The sequence below is a fragment of the Chionomys nivalis genome, chromosome 7 (genome assembly GCF_950005125.1).
Source record: "Chionomys nivalis chromosome 7, mChiNiv1.1, whole genome shotgun sequence".
Classification (NCBI taxonomy): domain Eukaryota; kingdom Metazoa; phylum Chordata; class Mammalia; order Rodentia; family Cricetidae; genus Chionomys; species Chionomys nivalis.
Window position 1 is genome coordinate 76033250 of NC_080092.1, and position 14283 is coordinate 76047532.

The following is a 14283-nucleotide window of genomic DNA, read 5'->3' on the forward strand; positions in this document are numbered from 1 at the left end:
GTTGGTTCTCTCCTTCGACCACGTGGGTTCCATGATGCCACTTCTGATTGGTCATCAGGCTTGGCATCAAGGCAAGTGTCTTTTGATGCTGAGTGCTCTTCCTATTACTATATTTAGTGAAGCATTTAGGATTTATTAAAAATGGGTTTTAGTCAGGCAGTTGTGTCACACGCCTTTAATCCCAGCACTCAGCAGGCAGAGGTAGGCAGATCTCTGAGTTTGTGGCCAGCCTGGTCTATAAAGCAGATTTTAGGACAGCCAGAGCCACACAGAGAATCCCTGTCTTGAAAAAAATAAAACTATTATCACTATTATTATTAAATATTTATTTTTATATTTCACATTTTTATTGTTTTTTGTTTTTGAGAGAGAGGGTCTCACTATGTAATTCTTGTTTTGAAACTCACTATGGGCTGGTTGTTGGTGGCTCACACCTTTAATCCCAGAGGCAGGTGGATCTCTGTGAGTTCAAGGCTAGCTTGGTCTACAATTGCTAGTTCCAATTTTCTTTTCCAGCTCCCTCCCAAAGAGGTAGCTGCTGCCAGGGCTCCTCTCCTCTCTCCCTCTTCTTCTCTCTCTCTGTTCTTTCCTTGTTCCCCTTCTCTTTCCCTCTCCCCTTCCTTTCCACAACACACTAAATAAATATCCAACCTCAAAAAAAAAGAGATAGTTCCAGAACAAACTCCAAAGCTACACAGAGAAACCCTGTCTCAAAAAAAAAAAAAAAGAAAGAAAGAAAGAAAAGAAAGTAAGAAAGAAAGAAAAAGAAACTTACTATGTAGACCAGGCTGGCCTCCAACTTAAGAGAACTGCTAACCTCTTCCTCCTGAGTGCTGGGATTAATGGCATGAAGCCACCATGACAGGCATTTAAAATTATTTTTTCTTTCTTTCTTTTTTTTTTTTTTTTGAGACAGGATTTCTCTGTAACTCTCTGCCTCCCAAGTGCTGGGATTAAAGGCATGAGCCAACACCATCGAGCTAATATTATCTTTTTGTTAATTTCTTTCTATATGTGAAATCTTTTTAAAAATAATTTATTTTTATTTTATTTACATTGATGTTTTGCCTGCATGTATGTCTGTGTGAGGGTGTTGGGTCCCCTGGAACTGGAGTTACAGACAGCTGTGTGCTGCCATGTGGGTGCTGAAACTGAACCCTGGTCCACTGGAAGATGGCTCTAAACCACTGAGCCATCTCTCTAGTCCCTATATGTGAACTCTTTTTATTTATTTATTTATTTATTTATTTATTTATTTATTTATTTATTTATTTAGTGTACAATGTTCTGTCTGTGTGTATGCCTGCTGGCCAGAAGAGGGCACCAGACCTCATAACAGATGGTTGTGAGCCACCATGTGGTTGCTGGGATTTGAACTCAGGACCTTTGGAAGAGCAGACAGTGCTCTTAACCACTGAGCCATCTCTCCAGCGCCCTATATGTGAACTCTTAAGAACAACAGTGTTTGCTTGTGTGGGAAGTGGGTGCCAGGACTGGTCTTGAGCGCCTGGTTCTTCTGTCTTCCAAGAGCTTGAATTACAGTTGTACTTAGCAGATAGAAATTACATTTTTGTTTGTTTGAGACAGGGTTGCTCCATGTAGCTCTGGCTGTCCTGGAATTCACTACGTAGACCAAGCTGGCCTCGAACTCTCAAAGAGATCTGCCTGCCTCTGCCTTTTGAGTACTGGGAATAAAGGCATGGGCCACCACCGCCTGGCTAAGAATTTAATATCTCAGAGAGAAGTTTGGATCTACATTTGTGGGGTCTTGGATATTTTAAGGGACCAACAAAGACTCAAAAGAGTTACATACTTTTTTTCTCCCTTTGTATAATGTTCTTTCTACAAGCCAGCCAATGTAAAAGACTCTCTATTTAGTTTTTAATCGCAGTGATCTCATCTAAAGCCTCACCAGCTCTTTAACATGGTAGCAGGTGTTAACTGTGCATGACACTGTCTGTGAGAGGCAGACAAGAAATCCATGCAGTAAGCCCATCTGTCACAGGATAGAACGCTTTCCGACATAATAAAGTTTATCTGTTGAATTCTTTTGCAGAGATTTTGAGTTAAATTAAGAATGTACAGCTAAACTGGGTGGTGGTGGAACACATCTTTAATCCCTCAGCTGGGCGTGATGGCACATGCATTTAATCCCAACATCCGAAGGTAGGGACAGAAGATCTCTGAAAATTCGAAGCCAGCTTGGCTTACAATGTGAGCTCCAGCCCAGCCAAGGATGTATTGTGAGACCCTGTCTGGAAAAAAATGGCTCCTTCCATGGTCAACACAAGACTTGGTGATGCCCCAGAAGCATCTGTTGCTCTCTAGGCGCTGGAGCCTCAGAACAGCAGGCACCCACGTTCGTGGATGCATAGAGAAATACAACACAGGCAGGGTTCGTGCCTTCGACGTCGTCTGGGTTTCGTGCAACGTGGCCCCAGGAAAAAGCGAGAGGGTCCCCGCTAAACGCGCAAGACTCGCGGCAGGAAGTGGGCGCGCGACTTCCGGCGCTAGCGGATGACTCACGGCACCGGGCTTCCGCGTTGGGAGCCGGCAGTAGAACCTGGGACGCAGAGAGCTGGTGTCCCGGCTGCGGGGCGGCCCGCCGGCCCGGGGTGGCGATGCACCGGCGCGGGGTGGGAGCTGGCGCCATCGCCAAGAAGAAACTCGCCGAGGTGAGCGGGAAGGAGGGCGGGCCTCAGCCTACTCTCCCCTCGAGACACCCAATTCTCCCGGAGCGGAGTTCTCTTCCCCTAAATCGCCTTCTACAATTGGTAGAAGACAGGCTTCTCCGTCCGGAATGAGTGCCCTGGAGTGTCAGGAAGCCGCCGATGAAATTATTGTTTAAGACAGATCCTTACCCTTACATTCTAAAGCTGTGGCAGCACAATGGGAGCCTTAGCGCACACTGTCTGAACTCATGCCGGACTTTTTGTCTTAACAGGCCAAGTACAAGGAGCGAGGGACCGTCTTGGCTGAGGACCAGCTGGCCCAGGTGAGTAATTTTCAGGCTCGAGTCAGAAACGGAGATCGAACAATACTACTCAGCGTAGTTTTGATGTTATAGATTGTCTAGACTGAACTAAACATTGGGTGTCACTCAAATCCAGATTTCGTTTTAGGGAGATTCGCTAATAATAGCTAAGATTTTTGAGTGATTAGACTTGTGTGTTTTCCCTTTTATTTTCCTTGATTATTGCCTTTTTATTGTTTTTTTTTTAAATATTTATTTATTTATTCTGTATACAATATTCTGTCTGTGTGTATGCCTGAAGGCCAGAAGAGGGCACCAGACCTCATTACAGATGGTTGTGAGCCACCATGTGGTTGCTGGGAATTGAACTCAGGACCTTTGGAAGAGCAGGCAGTGCTCTTAACCTCTGAGCCATCTCTCCAGCCCCCTGCCTTTTTATTGTTTTACTTTTTAAGATGGGGGTCTCACCTTGCTGCCCAGGCTGAGCTTCCAGTTTGTAGTTGGTCCCCCAGGCTCAGTCTCCTGAGTAGCATACGCTACCCACCACTCCCGGACCTCTGTTTTCCTTACATATGTGGTTGGTCATGTTCAAGCCTCATTACAATTCCGTGTCAACCTAGATTTCAAAAAACAAAAAATCAGTGTGCTGGAGATGTAGCTCAGAGTTAGAGGATTTGCCTAACATGCATAAACACTTGAGTGCCGTTCTCAGCACAACAAAAATTGAAACACATTTTCTTTAAAAATCAGAATAACTCCTCCCTAAGAATGCTGATATTTATTTGCAAATAGCATTGCAGTGGGAGTTACATTGCATTAGGAAAACGTAAACAAGTTGGATCCACGAAGCGTGTCTAAAGAAGTGAAACAGAAAGTTTTCTAAATCATACCATTACATAGTCATTTAAACGATAATCTTTAGTCACAATGATTAATGAGAATTGTGTTGTTCAAGGATAAACAGTCTGTGAGCAGGTGCCTTTTTTTGCACCTTTTTTTTTTTTTTTGAGACACTATCTCTATGTAGTCCTGGCAGTCCCAGAACTCACTCTATAGACCAGGCTGGCCTTGAATTTACAGAGATCCTCCTGCCTCTGCCTCCCAAGTGCGGAATTAAAGTCGCCGTTCCCTGCCCTTTCTTTCCTTTATTTTTTATTATTATTATTTTTTATTATTTTTATTTATTTTTTTTAAAGATTTATTTATTTATTATATACCCAGTGTTCAGCCTCCATGCAGGTGCCAGAAGAGGGCACCAGATCTCATTATAGATGGTTGTGAGCCACCATGTGGTTGCTGGGAATTGAACTCAGGACCTACGGAAGAGCAGTCCGTGCTCTTAACCTCTGAGCCATCTCTCCAGCCTTTTTTTTTAAATTTTTTTGAGCTAGGGTCCCCCTGTGTATCAGTGCTGTGGAACTAGCTGTGTTGATCAGGCTGGCCTTGAAATCAGATATCCACCTGCCTCAGCCTCCCAACTGCCGGGACTCGAGTACAGCACCGCACTCAAATCCTTTATTTATTATTATTATTATTATTATTATTATTATTATTATTATTATTATTGGGCTCTTTGTCAGACCCAGGGCCCGGGATGTGCTGAGCATGTGTGCCATCACTGAGCTGTTTCAGCTCACAGGTTCTATTAAATATCACATAGTACTGAGAATACGCCTGACCTGCTGAACCCAACGTTTACAACACTGGGCATGCGCAGGAGAGTTGATGCAGGTTCCTTCTCTAGCATCACCCTTTTTCTGTGTGGACTCAGAGTGCACTAGGGTATCGTGACTCGTAAAGCGGAGGAGGTGGCTCAGCCTTAAATGCGCCCTTGATCTTACAAAAATAGACATAACATGTCATTTTTTGTTTTTGTTTTTTGATACAGGGTTTCTCTGTGGCCTTTGGAGCCGGTCCTGCAACTAGCTCTTGTAGACCAGACTGGCCTCAAACTCACAGAGATCTGTCTACCTCTGCCTCCTGAGTGCTGGGACTAAAGGCCTGTGCTATCACCACACGGCCATTTTAAGTTTTTAAAAAGACAGATTGTTGTGTTTATGTGTGAGCATGCTCGCATGCATACATGCAGGTGCCTGCAGAAGCCTGAAGCATGTCAGAACCTGCAGGGTGTTGGTGGCATTTGCCTTTAACCCGGGAGGCAGAGGTAGGTGAATCTCTGTGAGTTCGAGGCCAGCCTGGTCTACAGAGAGAGTTCTCAAACAGCCAGGGCTACACAGAGTAACCTTGTCTCATAAAAGGAGTGCTTACTGCTCTTGCAGAGGACCGGTTTTGATTCCCAGAACACACATGGCAGCTCACAAGTGCCTGTAATTCCAGTTCCAGGGCATCCAAAACCTTATTACCACTTTAGGCCCTTGTCATGTGTGGTACACGTATATAGACTCAAACATGCACACATAAAATAAATAAATATTAAAAGATAAATAAAGAAGACTGGGCGGTGGTGGTTCATGCCTTTAATCCCAGCAGAGATGGGGATCTCTGTGAATTTGAGACCAGCCTGGTCTAAAGAGCAAGTTCCAGCGCAGCCTCCAAAGTTACACAGAGAAACCCTGTCTTGAAAAATCAAAACAAAAAACAAATAAATAAAATAAAAAGGTTCTTGTTTTTAGGGAAGGTGGCACATGAGCATTAACTCAGAGAGGTTATTAAGAGAACACAGAGATTTGGAGTAATTTTCTGTGAAACATGAGGTGTTGGACCAGGAGTGATTTCTCTCAGTAGCCTAAAAGCTGTTCTTTGTTAATCAGGAACAGAGAGAGGTTATACAGCTCACATAAAGATCCTACAATCTCCGAAGGCTTATACTTGACTTTGGGCTGCAGCATGCTCCACCATAGCAATTCTTTATCTGGAGGTACAAGAGTTAAAGGTTCAGTAAGCAATACAATCCCAATTCTTAGTCTTCACTCTTCCTGCCCAGCCTTTCTTCTAGGGGCCAAACCATTTCTGTTTGCAGGAGCATCCTATTCTTTCATTTTTAAGAAAAAATAGATTGTTAGATGTACCTTCAGCTGAATAAATTTCTCCAGGAAGAAGAGAAGAACTCATTAGACATGCATGTCCCTCTTCAGGACAGGGATACTGAACACAAATACAGATTTTAGAGTGGAGGAGACAATATCATCTCCCTTCTGCCTGCAACACAACTGTGCAGGGTATAGGTAGGGCGAGCACAGAACTGAACACCACTGCACATGCGCACGATCTCAGGACCTGGCGAGTACAGGCAGGAGGATCATCTTCCACTATTTTACAGTGAGCGCAAACCCAGATGGGCTCCATGAGACCTTGTCTCAAGAAAAGGACCCAAACAAACAGAGAAAGCACATAATAAATGGGGTAGTGATGGATCTGAAGGAAACTGCTTCTTTTTGTTGTTGTTTTTTTTTTTTTTTTTTTTTTTTGGTTTTTCGAGACAGGGTTTCTCTGTGGTTTTGGAGCCTGTCCTGGAACTAGCTCTTATAGACCAGGCTGGTCTCAAACTCACAGAGATCCGCCTGCCTCTGCCTCCCGAGTGCTGGGATTAAAGGCGTGCGCCACCACCGCCCGGCTTTTCTTTTCTTTTTTTTTTTTTAAAGATTTATTTATTTATTATGTATACAACATTCTGCCTCGATGTATGTCTGCACGCCAAAGGAGGGCTCCAGATCCCAGTACAGATGGTTGTGAGCCACCATGTGGTTGCTGGGAATTGAACTCAGGACCTTTGGAAGAGCAGCCAGTGCTCTTAACCTCTGAGCCATCTCTCCAGCCCCCGGCTTTTCTTTTTGTTGTTGTTGCTGTTGCATTTATTTGTGTGTAGTATATGGTCTCCGCCACAATACATGTGAGATGGTCAGATAACAATTTAAATGTACAGGAATTGATTCTCTCTTTCTACCATGTGTGGTCCAGGAATAAAATTCAGAATGTCAGGCTTGATAGCAAGTACCTTTACCGCTGAGCCATCTCACCAGCCAGACACTGGTTATTTTAAACTTTTCTCTGCCACCAGGCTGGGGACCTATCTTTAGCCTTGATTACACTTGGGTTGCTCAGATTTTCCCACTTGTCTTTCTTAACAGATGTCAAAACAGTTGGACATGTTTAAGACCAACCTAGAAGAATTTGCCAGCAAGCACAAGCAAGAGATCCGCAAGAACCCTGAATTTCGAGTCCAGTTCCAAGATATGTGTGCTACCATTGGGGTGGATCCTCTGGCCTGTAAGGGACTGTCTGTGGGGCCTGGTGTTCTTGTAAGGCCCTTAAGGGAGAGAAGCTCCCCTGTTGACCTCACTTCTGTGGGCTTCTCTAGATGCTAGCAAGGAAATATGGAGGAGGCTGTGTGTTTAGGGAGCAGTAGGAGGATGGTGTGAGCCCCTCTGATGTGCAGGCTGTAGTCTGTGCGTATCAACTTTCCTTGGACAATTTGTAGTGCACCTTTTCTCTTTTCTTGACTTTCCTTTTATTAGAAAAAGGAAAGTATTTTAAAGATGTATTTTTATTATGTTGAGGTACATGTGCGTTGTGTCTGATGTGCACATGAGTACAGGTGCCCTCTGGAGTCAGACGTCAGGACTCTTTGGAGCTGTAGTTAGAGGCTGCTTTGGGGTTTTTGTTTGTTTGTTTGTTTGTTTATTTGTCTTGCTTTTGGAGCCTGTCCTGGAACTCACTCTGTAGACCAGGCTGACCTCAATCTCACAGAGCTCCAACTACCTCTGCCTCGCGAGTGCTGGGCATAAAGGCATGCACCACCACTGCCTGGCTACAAGTGCTCTTAATTGCTGAGGCATCTCCAGTGGCGTGTCCCCTGCCCCCCCGCCCCACTTCCTTTTGAAAATTTTATTATGTAGCTCTGCTGGCTACATAATTCACTGTGTAGCCTAGGCTCGCCTTCTAGCCTAGGCCAGCCTTGAACTCAGCATCTCAGCATCTCATCTAGACTAGGTTGGTTTCAAACTAGCTATATCCTGTAGCTTTCAAATGTTGGACTATAGTTGTGTGCTACTATAGCTCCCTCAAATGTAATTTCAGTTCACAGAGAGGGGTTGTACTAGGACACTATCAGGGTCTTCTGTGTGTGTGTGGGGGTGCAGGTCAAAAGACAACTTTGGCTGTTGTTTCTCAGGGCCTGGAAGTCTCATGGTAGCTAGTCTGGCTAGCAAGAGAGTCTCAGGGATGTGCTTGTCTGCTTAGCCCTTGGATCACAGGCACATTTTCCATGCCTGGCTTTTATAACATGGGCTCTGGGATCAAACTCAAGTCCTCACTTTACCTACTGAGTTATTCTGCTCCTCTCCCATTCCCACTTTGAGACAGGAGCTCATGTAGCCCAGGCTGGCCTCAAACTTGCTATGAACCTGTTAGTCCTCCTGGCTCCTCCTTCAGAACGCTGGGACTTGAGGTGTGCACTCTGCATGGACGTCCCTGGCTCAGAAGCTCTTCAGTAGTAAGCAAGGCAGGACTTGGGGTTAGGTAGGAAGACTTCACACAGGCTAGAACCTTTAATCTAATGTTAAAAGAAAGGATGAAAATGAATAATACAACTTTTATTTTTTTGTTTTCAGCTGGAAAAGGGTTTTGGTCTGAGATGCTGGGTGTTGGTGACTTCTATTATGAGCTGGGCGTCCAGATTATTGAAGTGTGCCTGGCCCTAAAACATCGGAATGGAGGTAAGCATGGTTGCGTCTTGTGGACTGGGCTATTCTGTTTTCCTTTGCTAAAATCCTATAGCCTGAAGGCCTGCAAGGTCTTGAAACATATCTTAGCTGTTTGAACCAGGGCTGTTTAGTGAGAGACCTTGTCTCAAGAAAAAAATTCACAGTCACTGTGAGTTGTTGGAGGCCAACTCTGCTTATATAGTTGGAGGCCTATGTGGGCTACCAGGCAGAGACCTTGTTTCAAACCAAACAACAATCAAATCGGCCATCTGGTGGTGCCGTCTTTTTGTTGTTTGAGACAAGGTCTGGCTGGCTCCGTAGCCCAGGCCAGCCTGGGACTCATGGTCTACCTTTGTCTCCTGAGTGAGGGAATCCTGGGGAAGCCACCGTGTTCATTCGTTGCTTCACTTTCAGATTTTCCTGGACCTTCACTGTGGAAACAGGGTCTCAGTCCTCGCTTTTATGGTCTGGCCTGTTACTTTAGGAGAGGTTGGCGAACTAGAGTGACCTTTGTTGTTTGAGGTTGAGTAGAGAGGGTCCATATATCTGAAGTGGTGTTTTTATTTTCTTTCTGCCCTCTCTAACAGGTCTGATAACTCTGGAGGAGCTACATCAGCAGGTGTTGAAAGGAAGGGGCAAGTTTGCTCAGGACGTCAGCCAGTAGGTCCTGCTTCCAATCCCTGGGGGTATTACAGAGTGTTTTTTTAGAAAGGGTTTCTGTGTAGCCTAGGCTGTCCTGGAATCTCACTAAGGATCCCAGAGTGGCCTTGAACTCCTGATCTCCTACCCAGCTATACATTTTTTTCCTTACATTTTATGTGTTTGGGGTTTTTTGCCTGTTTGTGTCTGTATACTATGTGTGTACAGTGTCCAAGGAGCTCATAAGGTGGTTTCAGATTCCCTGGAGTTGGAGTCAGAGATTCTTGTGGGTGCTGGGACTTGAACCCAGGTCCTCTGGAAGAACAGCTCTTAACTGTGGAGCCATCTCTCCAGCCCCACCACCTTTTGACTGTTGGAATTACAGGAACGCAATACACTGGGCTAGAAAGAACACTAAAGATCACACAGCACCCTCCTCCTCTGGTGTTGAGGCTAACTTTAGAGCCATTTGCCATCTTCTGAATGATAAAAATATGTTCCTTGTTTTCTGCGTTGTGTGGTATTGTGGATCAAACCCAGGTCCTTATGCTAGGCAAGGTCTCCATCACTTGAACTATATACCTAGTCCCATAAAACCTTTTTCTTTTCTTGTGTGTGGTGGGTTTTTTCCCCCCCGAGTGTGTAGCCTGGGACACACTATGTAGACCAGGTTGGTCTCAAACTCAGAGAACTCCACCTGCCACTGCCTTAGAAGTATTGAGGTTAAAGGTCTGTGCCACTACATCGGGTATACAGTAAACTTTTTTTTTCTACCTGAGCCAAGGTTTCTCTGTATCGCCCTGGATGTCCTGAAACTTGCTCAGTAGACCAGGCTGGCCTCCAACTCAAAGACTCACAGAGATCTACCAGCCTCTTCCTCCTTAGTGCTGGGATTAAAGGCGTATGTCAAATTTTTTAATGAGTTGAGATTATTTGGTGTCAAGGAGACTAATACAGGCACCTAAAAAGGCTGGGGACCAAGTTGAGGGTGAGGTGATGAGGCATAAATTGACCTAGCTGATCCAGCTGTGTGAATCCAACTAAGAAAAGATAAATAAATGGCTGTTTTAGATGTAGCTCCCAAGAGACCTGCCTCAAATAACAATGAAGACCAGGAATATTGAAAAAGAAAGCAGGGGCAGAAGGCTATTAGCCATGCTCTTTGCACATCAGTTTTTTCAGAGGAGGGTGAGCTGGTGTATTCAAAGAGATTTAAGTCTGCTCCTCGGGGCTCGGAAGGGCATTCAAACCACTGATGTCCTTTCTCTGGCAAGGGACATGAACCTCCTTGTGTGCTGGCTGTGTATGATCTGCACAGGTTCTGGGAGTTTTCTTTTTCTCTTCATGAGTTTCCAACTCCAGTCATAAAATGTGGCAGTAGTCAGCTGCTGCCCTACGGATGGACAAGCATTCTCACTCCAGCCGGTGCTCTTCGGTCAGTTTCACTTACGCATCTGAGTGTCAGGCCTGATCTGCCAAGGGTCTTGAAGCTGCTCTTCCTCACTCCAGAGACGACCTGATCAGGGCCATCAAGAAGCTGAAAGCGCTGGGCACTGGCTTTGGCATCATCCCCGTGGGCGGCACTTACCTCATTCAGTCTGTTCCAGCTGAGCTCAATATGGATCACACCGTTGTGCTGCAGCTGGCAGAGGTAGGGTGTGCCTTAGCACTGAGGGGCAGCCTGGGCTGGAGTCAGGAGCAGTGTGCGCCTGTCCATTGCTCAGGTCTTTGGTGGAGACTGTCTTATGAACTACTCATGCCTGTGCTCATTCAACATTTATTGAGAACTGCAGTGCAGAGCACCTGTCTAGGCTGCAGGACAGAGAGGCTGGTACAGTCTCTGCCCTGAGCTTAGTCTAGACTGGCAGGCAGTCGTGCAGACAAGTTCTTGGAACAGACAGACCCTCTGATGTCTCAAACGCCTGTGGATTCCTCACAAATTTAAAACTTTGCCAGCCCCCAACTCAGTTCCTCAGCATGCCTGAAGCATAAACATCCCCATCGCCATGACGTAGGAAAGACGTTTTTTAAAATTTACTTTTGGGGGCTGGAGAGATGGCTCAGCAGTTAAGAGCATTGCCTGCTCTTCCAAAGGTCCTGAGTTCGATTCCCGGCAACCACATGGTGGCTCACAACCATCTGGATTGAGGTCTGGTGCCCTCTTCTGGCCTGCAGACATACACACAGACAGAATATTGTATACATAATAAATAAATAAATATTTTAAAAAAATAAATAAAATAAAATTTACTTTTGTGCATTGGAGTTTTGCCAGGTCCCCTGGAACTGGAATTACAGTTATGAGCTGCCATGTGGGTGTTAGGAATTGAACCTGGGTCCATCTGGAAGAACAACCAGTGTTCTTAATCACTGAGCCATCTCTCCAGCCCTGATGTGTTCATTTTTAACTCTGTAATATAAAACATAATGAGCAAGGGGCTTTCAATGTTGGAGGATGGGTAGGGTGATGTGGCGCAGGGGCTTCATAGTTAAATATTTAGATGAAATTTATGATTATCTGTGTTCCTTCTTGGTTAGTCATCTGGAATCTTCTCTTGGCATACTCTGGAGTTCTCTATGACGGTGTTATCTTGGGATCTTAGTGCCTTGGACCCGTCTTTCTCCATCCTATCTCCTGAAAGTCACCTCTCTGCTGGCAACTTTCCCATTCTCTGTGTGCTCAGGCTTGTTACATCCTGCTTCTCTGCAGGTGCTAGGCCCCAGGAAATGAACACTCTGACTGATTCAGTTCCTATCTCTCTTTCCTTCAGAAAAATGGGTACGTGACTGTCAGTGAAATCAAAGCCAGTCTCAAGTGGGAGACGGAGCGAGCACGGCAAGTGTTGGTATGTGACAGGAGATGGCCTGGGGCCCAAAGAGCAGCTTTGCTGTTCCCTCCTACCCTGAAGCCTGCTACTTTAGCACCAGCAGGAAGCCCAGCATCTCTGTGGTAGCACTGAGAAGGCAGAGCTTTCTAAAGCTGGCCTCTTACCTTGATATGTAAACTTGCTACACAGGGACCAATGATACCCACTAGCTTTCCTGGATACAGGAAACCTGGAGCTGTTGGTCAGTCAAGACAGTGATATAGTTTGTACTGGAAATAATAGCACAGAGCAAGAATTGGTAACCACTGAAGGTAATTATCTGTAATTACAAAATTTATATTATATGGTGGATAATTTTGTATATACAAACTCGTACTAGTGAAACCTAGGCTAGAATACCTTTTCCATATCCCAGCAATTCTCTGCATTTCTATCTGTAAAATGGAGAGAACATAAAATATGGACACAGCTTATTTTAGGAAGCTAGTTGCTTACAGTTCAAATATGATCCCTCCCATTTGCTCCCTGCATATTATCTCCAAGCCATCCAGAACCCTGATCCCTACTTTGCTCTTGGGAGCTGGAGAGGAGTGACTGACAGCATATAGCATATGCCTTCTTCCCACCATCTTTATCACACTGAAGCTTCTTTACCTTTCTGCAGCTGTTAAAATACTTGGTGCCATTTTTTTTCACATCTTGGCCAAAGTGAAACATTGTTCCCATTTAGGTGTGTGAACAAAGGAAGGCATATGCTAAAGTAGGTGAGGGGCTGCTTAGCTCTTCAGAGATACCCATAATCCCTCCTCAATTCAGCCCTCTTCTTCTCTCCAGGAACACCTGCTGAAGGAAGGCCTAGCCTGGCTGGACCTGCAGGCTCCAGGGGAGGCCCACTACTGGCTGCCAGCTCTCTTCACAGATCTCTACTCGCAGGAGATCTCAGCTGAGGAGGCCAGAGAAGCCTTCCCTTGACAGAGTGTGGAGAGGACAACAGCAGCAGCCAGAAGGGGACCTGCCTGTGAATAAACCTGGACAATTTTGTTTACAAAAAAAACTTCATCCCACGTTTTTTCTTGTCCCCCGCCCCCCAGGACTTATCTTTTATCCAGTAAGATAACCTGAGTAACAACACATAAAAGGACACCCACAACCCACAGTGCTGGGCCAAGCAGCAGTGTCTTGTATCTGGCCTTAATACAGCTCAAATTACTACTCCACTAATGCAAACTTCCTCACTCCTTTCTATCCCTGTGGACCTACATTCTCACAGTCACTGTGACTTAGCTTCAGTGTCTTCTGTGGAGCCCCTAGTTTGAGAGACCAGACTGAAGTTTCTGAAGTCCAGTAGAGGAAAGCAGGCAGCGCAGTTCATGGGCGCAGCTCATGCTGCATTTTGTTCAGGTTCCTCACAGCTCCTAGACTCAAGGTGGGCAATTGCTAGTCCCCACCTTACTCTTTGTTGTTTTTCGAGACAGGGTTTCTCTGTAGCTTTGGTGACCATCCTGGTACTAGCTCTTGCAGACCAGGCTGGCCTCGAACTCACAGAGATCCGCCTGCCTCTGCCTCCCGAGTGCTGGGATTAAAGGTGTGCGCCACCACCGCCTGGCCCCACCTTACTCTTTTATGTCACTGCCCATTTGGCCTTTAAGCAGCCTCCAGTAAGCAGGTATGATTCATGGGGTAGTGAATGCCAGAGGTGGTGAAAGCTATTATCTGGCTCTACTAGCCCCAGAGCCCACTTTCCCCATCACTGTCCTTCCTACCTCAGAAAGCAAGTAAATGAGGTGGCAATGGAGGCTCAAATTTATAGCCTGGTATTTCTAAAGTGCTTCATCAGCACCTAGACACTGAAATACAGTGGATTCAACGCTGAAACATCTTTCGGCTGCCACAGTCTGGGCCCATCTCTACCTCAAACTGTCCTCACAGGACATGCTCAGTCAGTCAGTCTTGAAAGCTACTTTTGAATCCATTGGACACAGCACATGGAGACTCTCCACTTCCAAATCTAAAACTAGACACAAATACTCCTTCCCACAGAAACCCCAGTTTTCAGCATCTAGAAACAGGCGTCCCGCCTGTAATTCTTAGCCCAGCTGATATAAACACTGATTTCATGTTTTTACACAAACCCTCCCACACCCATAGGTGCTTCCTCCTTCTGCCAAAACAAACTTTA

The 14283-nt window shown here is 45.5% G+C and overlaps 1 protein-coding gene across 1 annotated transcript; it reads left to right on the plus strand.

The window, feature by feature from the left end:
• Positions 1 to 2521: 2521 nt before the first annotated feature.
• Snf8 (SNF8 subunit of ESCRT-II) lies at positions 2522 to 13456 on the plus strand. Its single transcript, XM_057776917.1, has 8 exons — positions 2522 to 2675; positions 2945 to 2995; positions 7063 to 7201; positions 8545 to 8649; positions 9225 to 9297; positions 10786 to 10927; positions 12048 to 12122; positions 12939 to 13456. The coding sequence occupies exons 1-8, from the start codon at positions 2622 to 2624 to the stop codon at positions 13074 to 13076; spliced, it is 777 nt and encodes a 258-aa protein (XP_057632900.1). The 5' UTR covers positions 2522 to 2621; the 3' UTR covers positions 13077 to 13456.
• Positions 13457 to 14283: the final 827 nt, after the last annotated feature.

Coding starts and splice junctions, on each gene's coding strand:
- Snf8 (XM_057776917.1), top strand. CDS start 2,622: ATGCACCGGCGCGGGGTGGGAGCTGGCGCCATCGCCAAGAAGAAACTC. Junction 7,202..8,544: donor TGGGGTGGATCCTCTGGCCT/GTAAGGGACTGT, acceptor TTTTGTTTTCAG/CTGGAAAAGGGTTTTGGTCT. Junction 9,298..10,785: donor TTTGCTCAGGACGTCAGCCA/GTAGGTCCTGCT, acceptor TCCTCACTCCAG/AGACGACCTGATCAGGGCCA.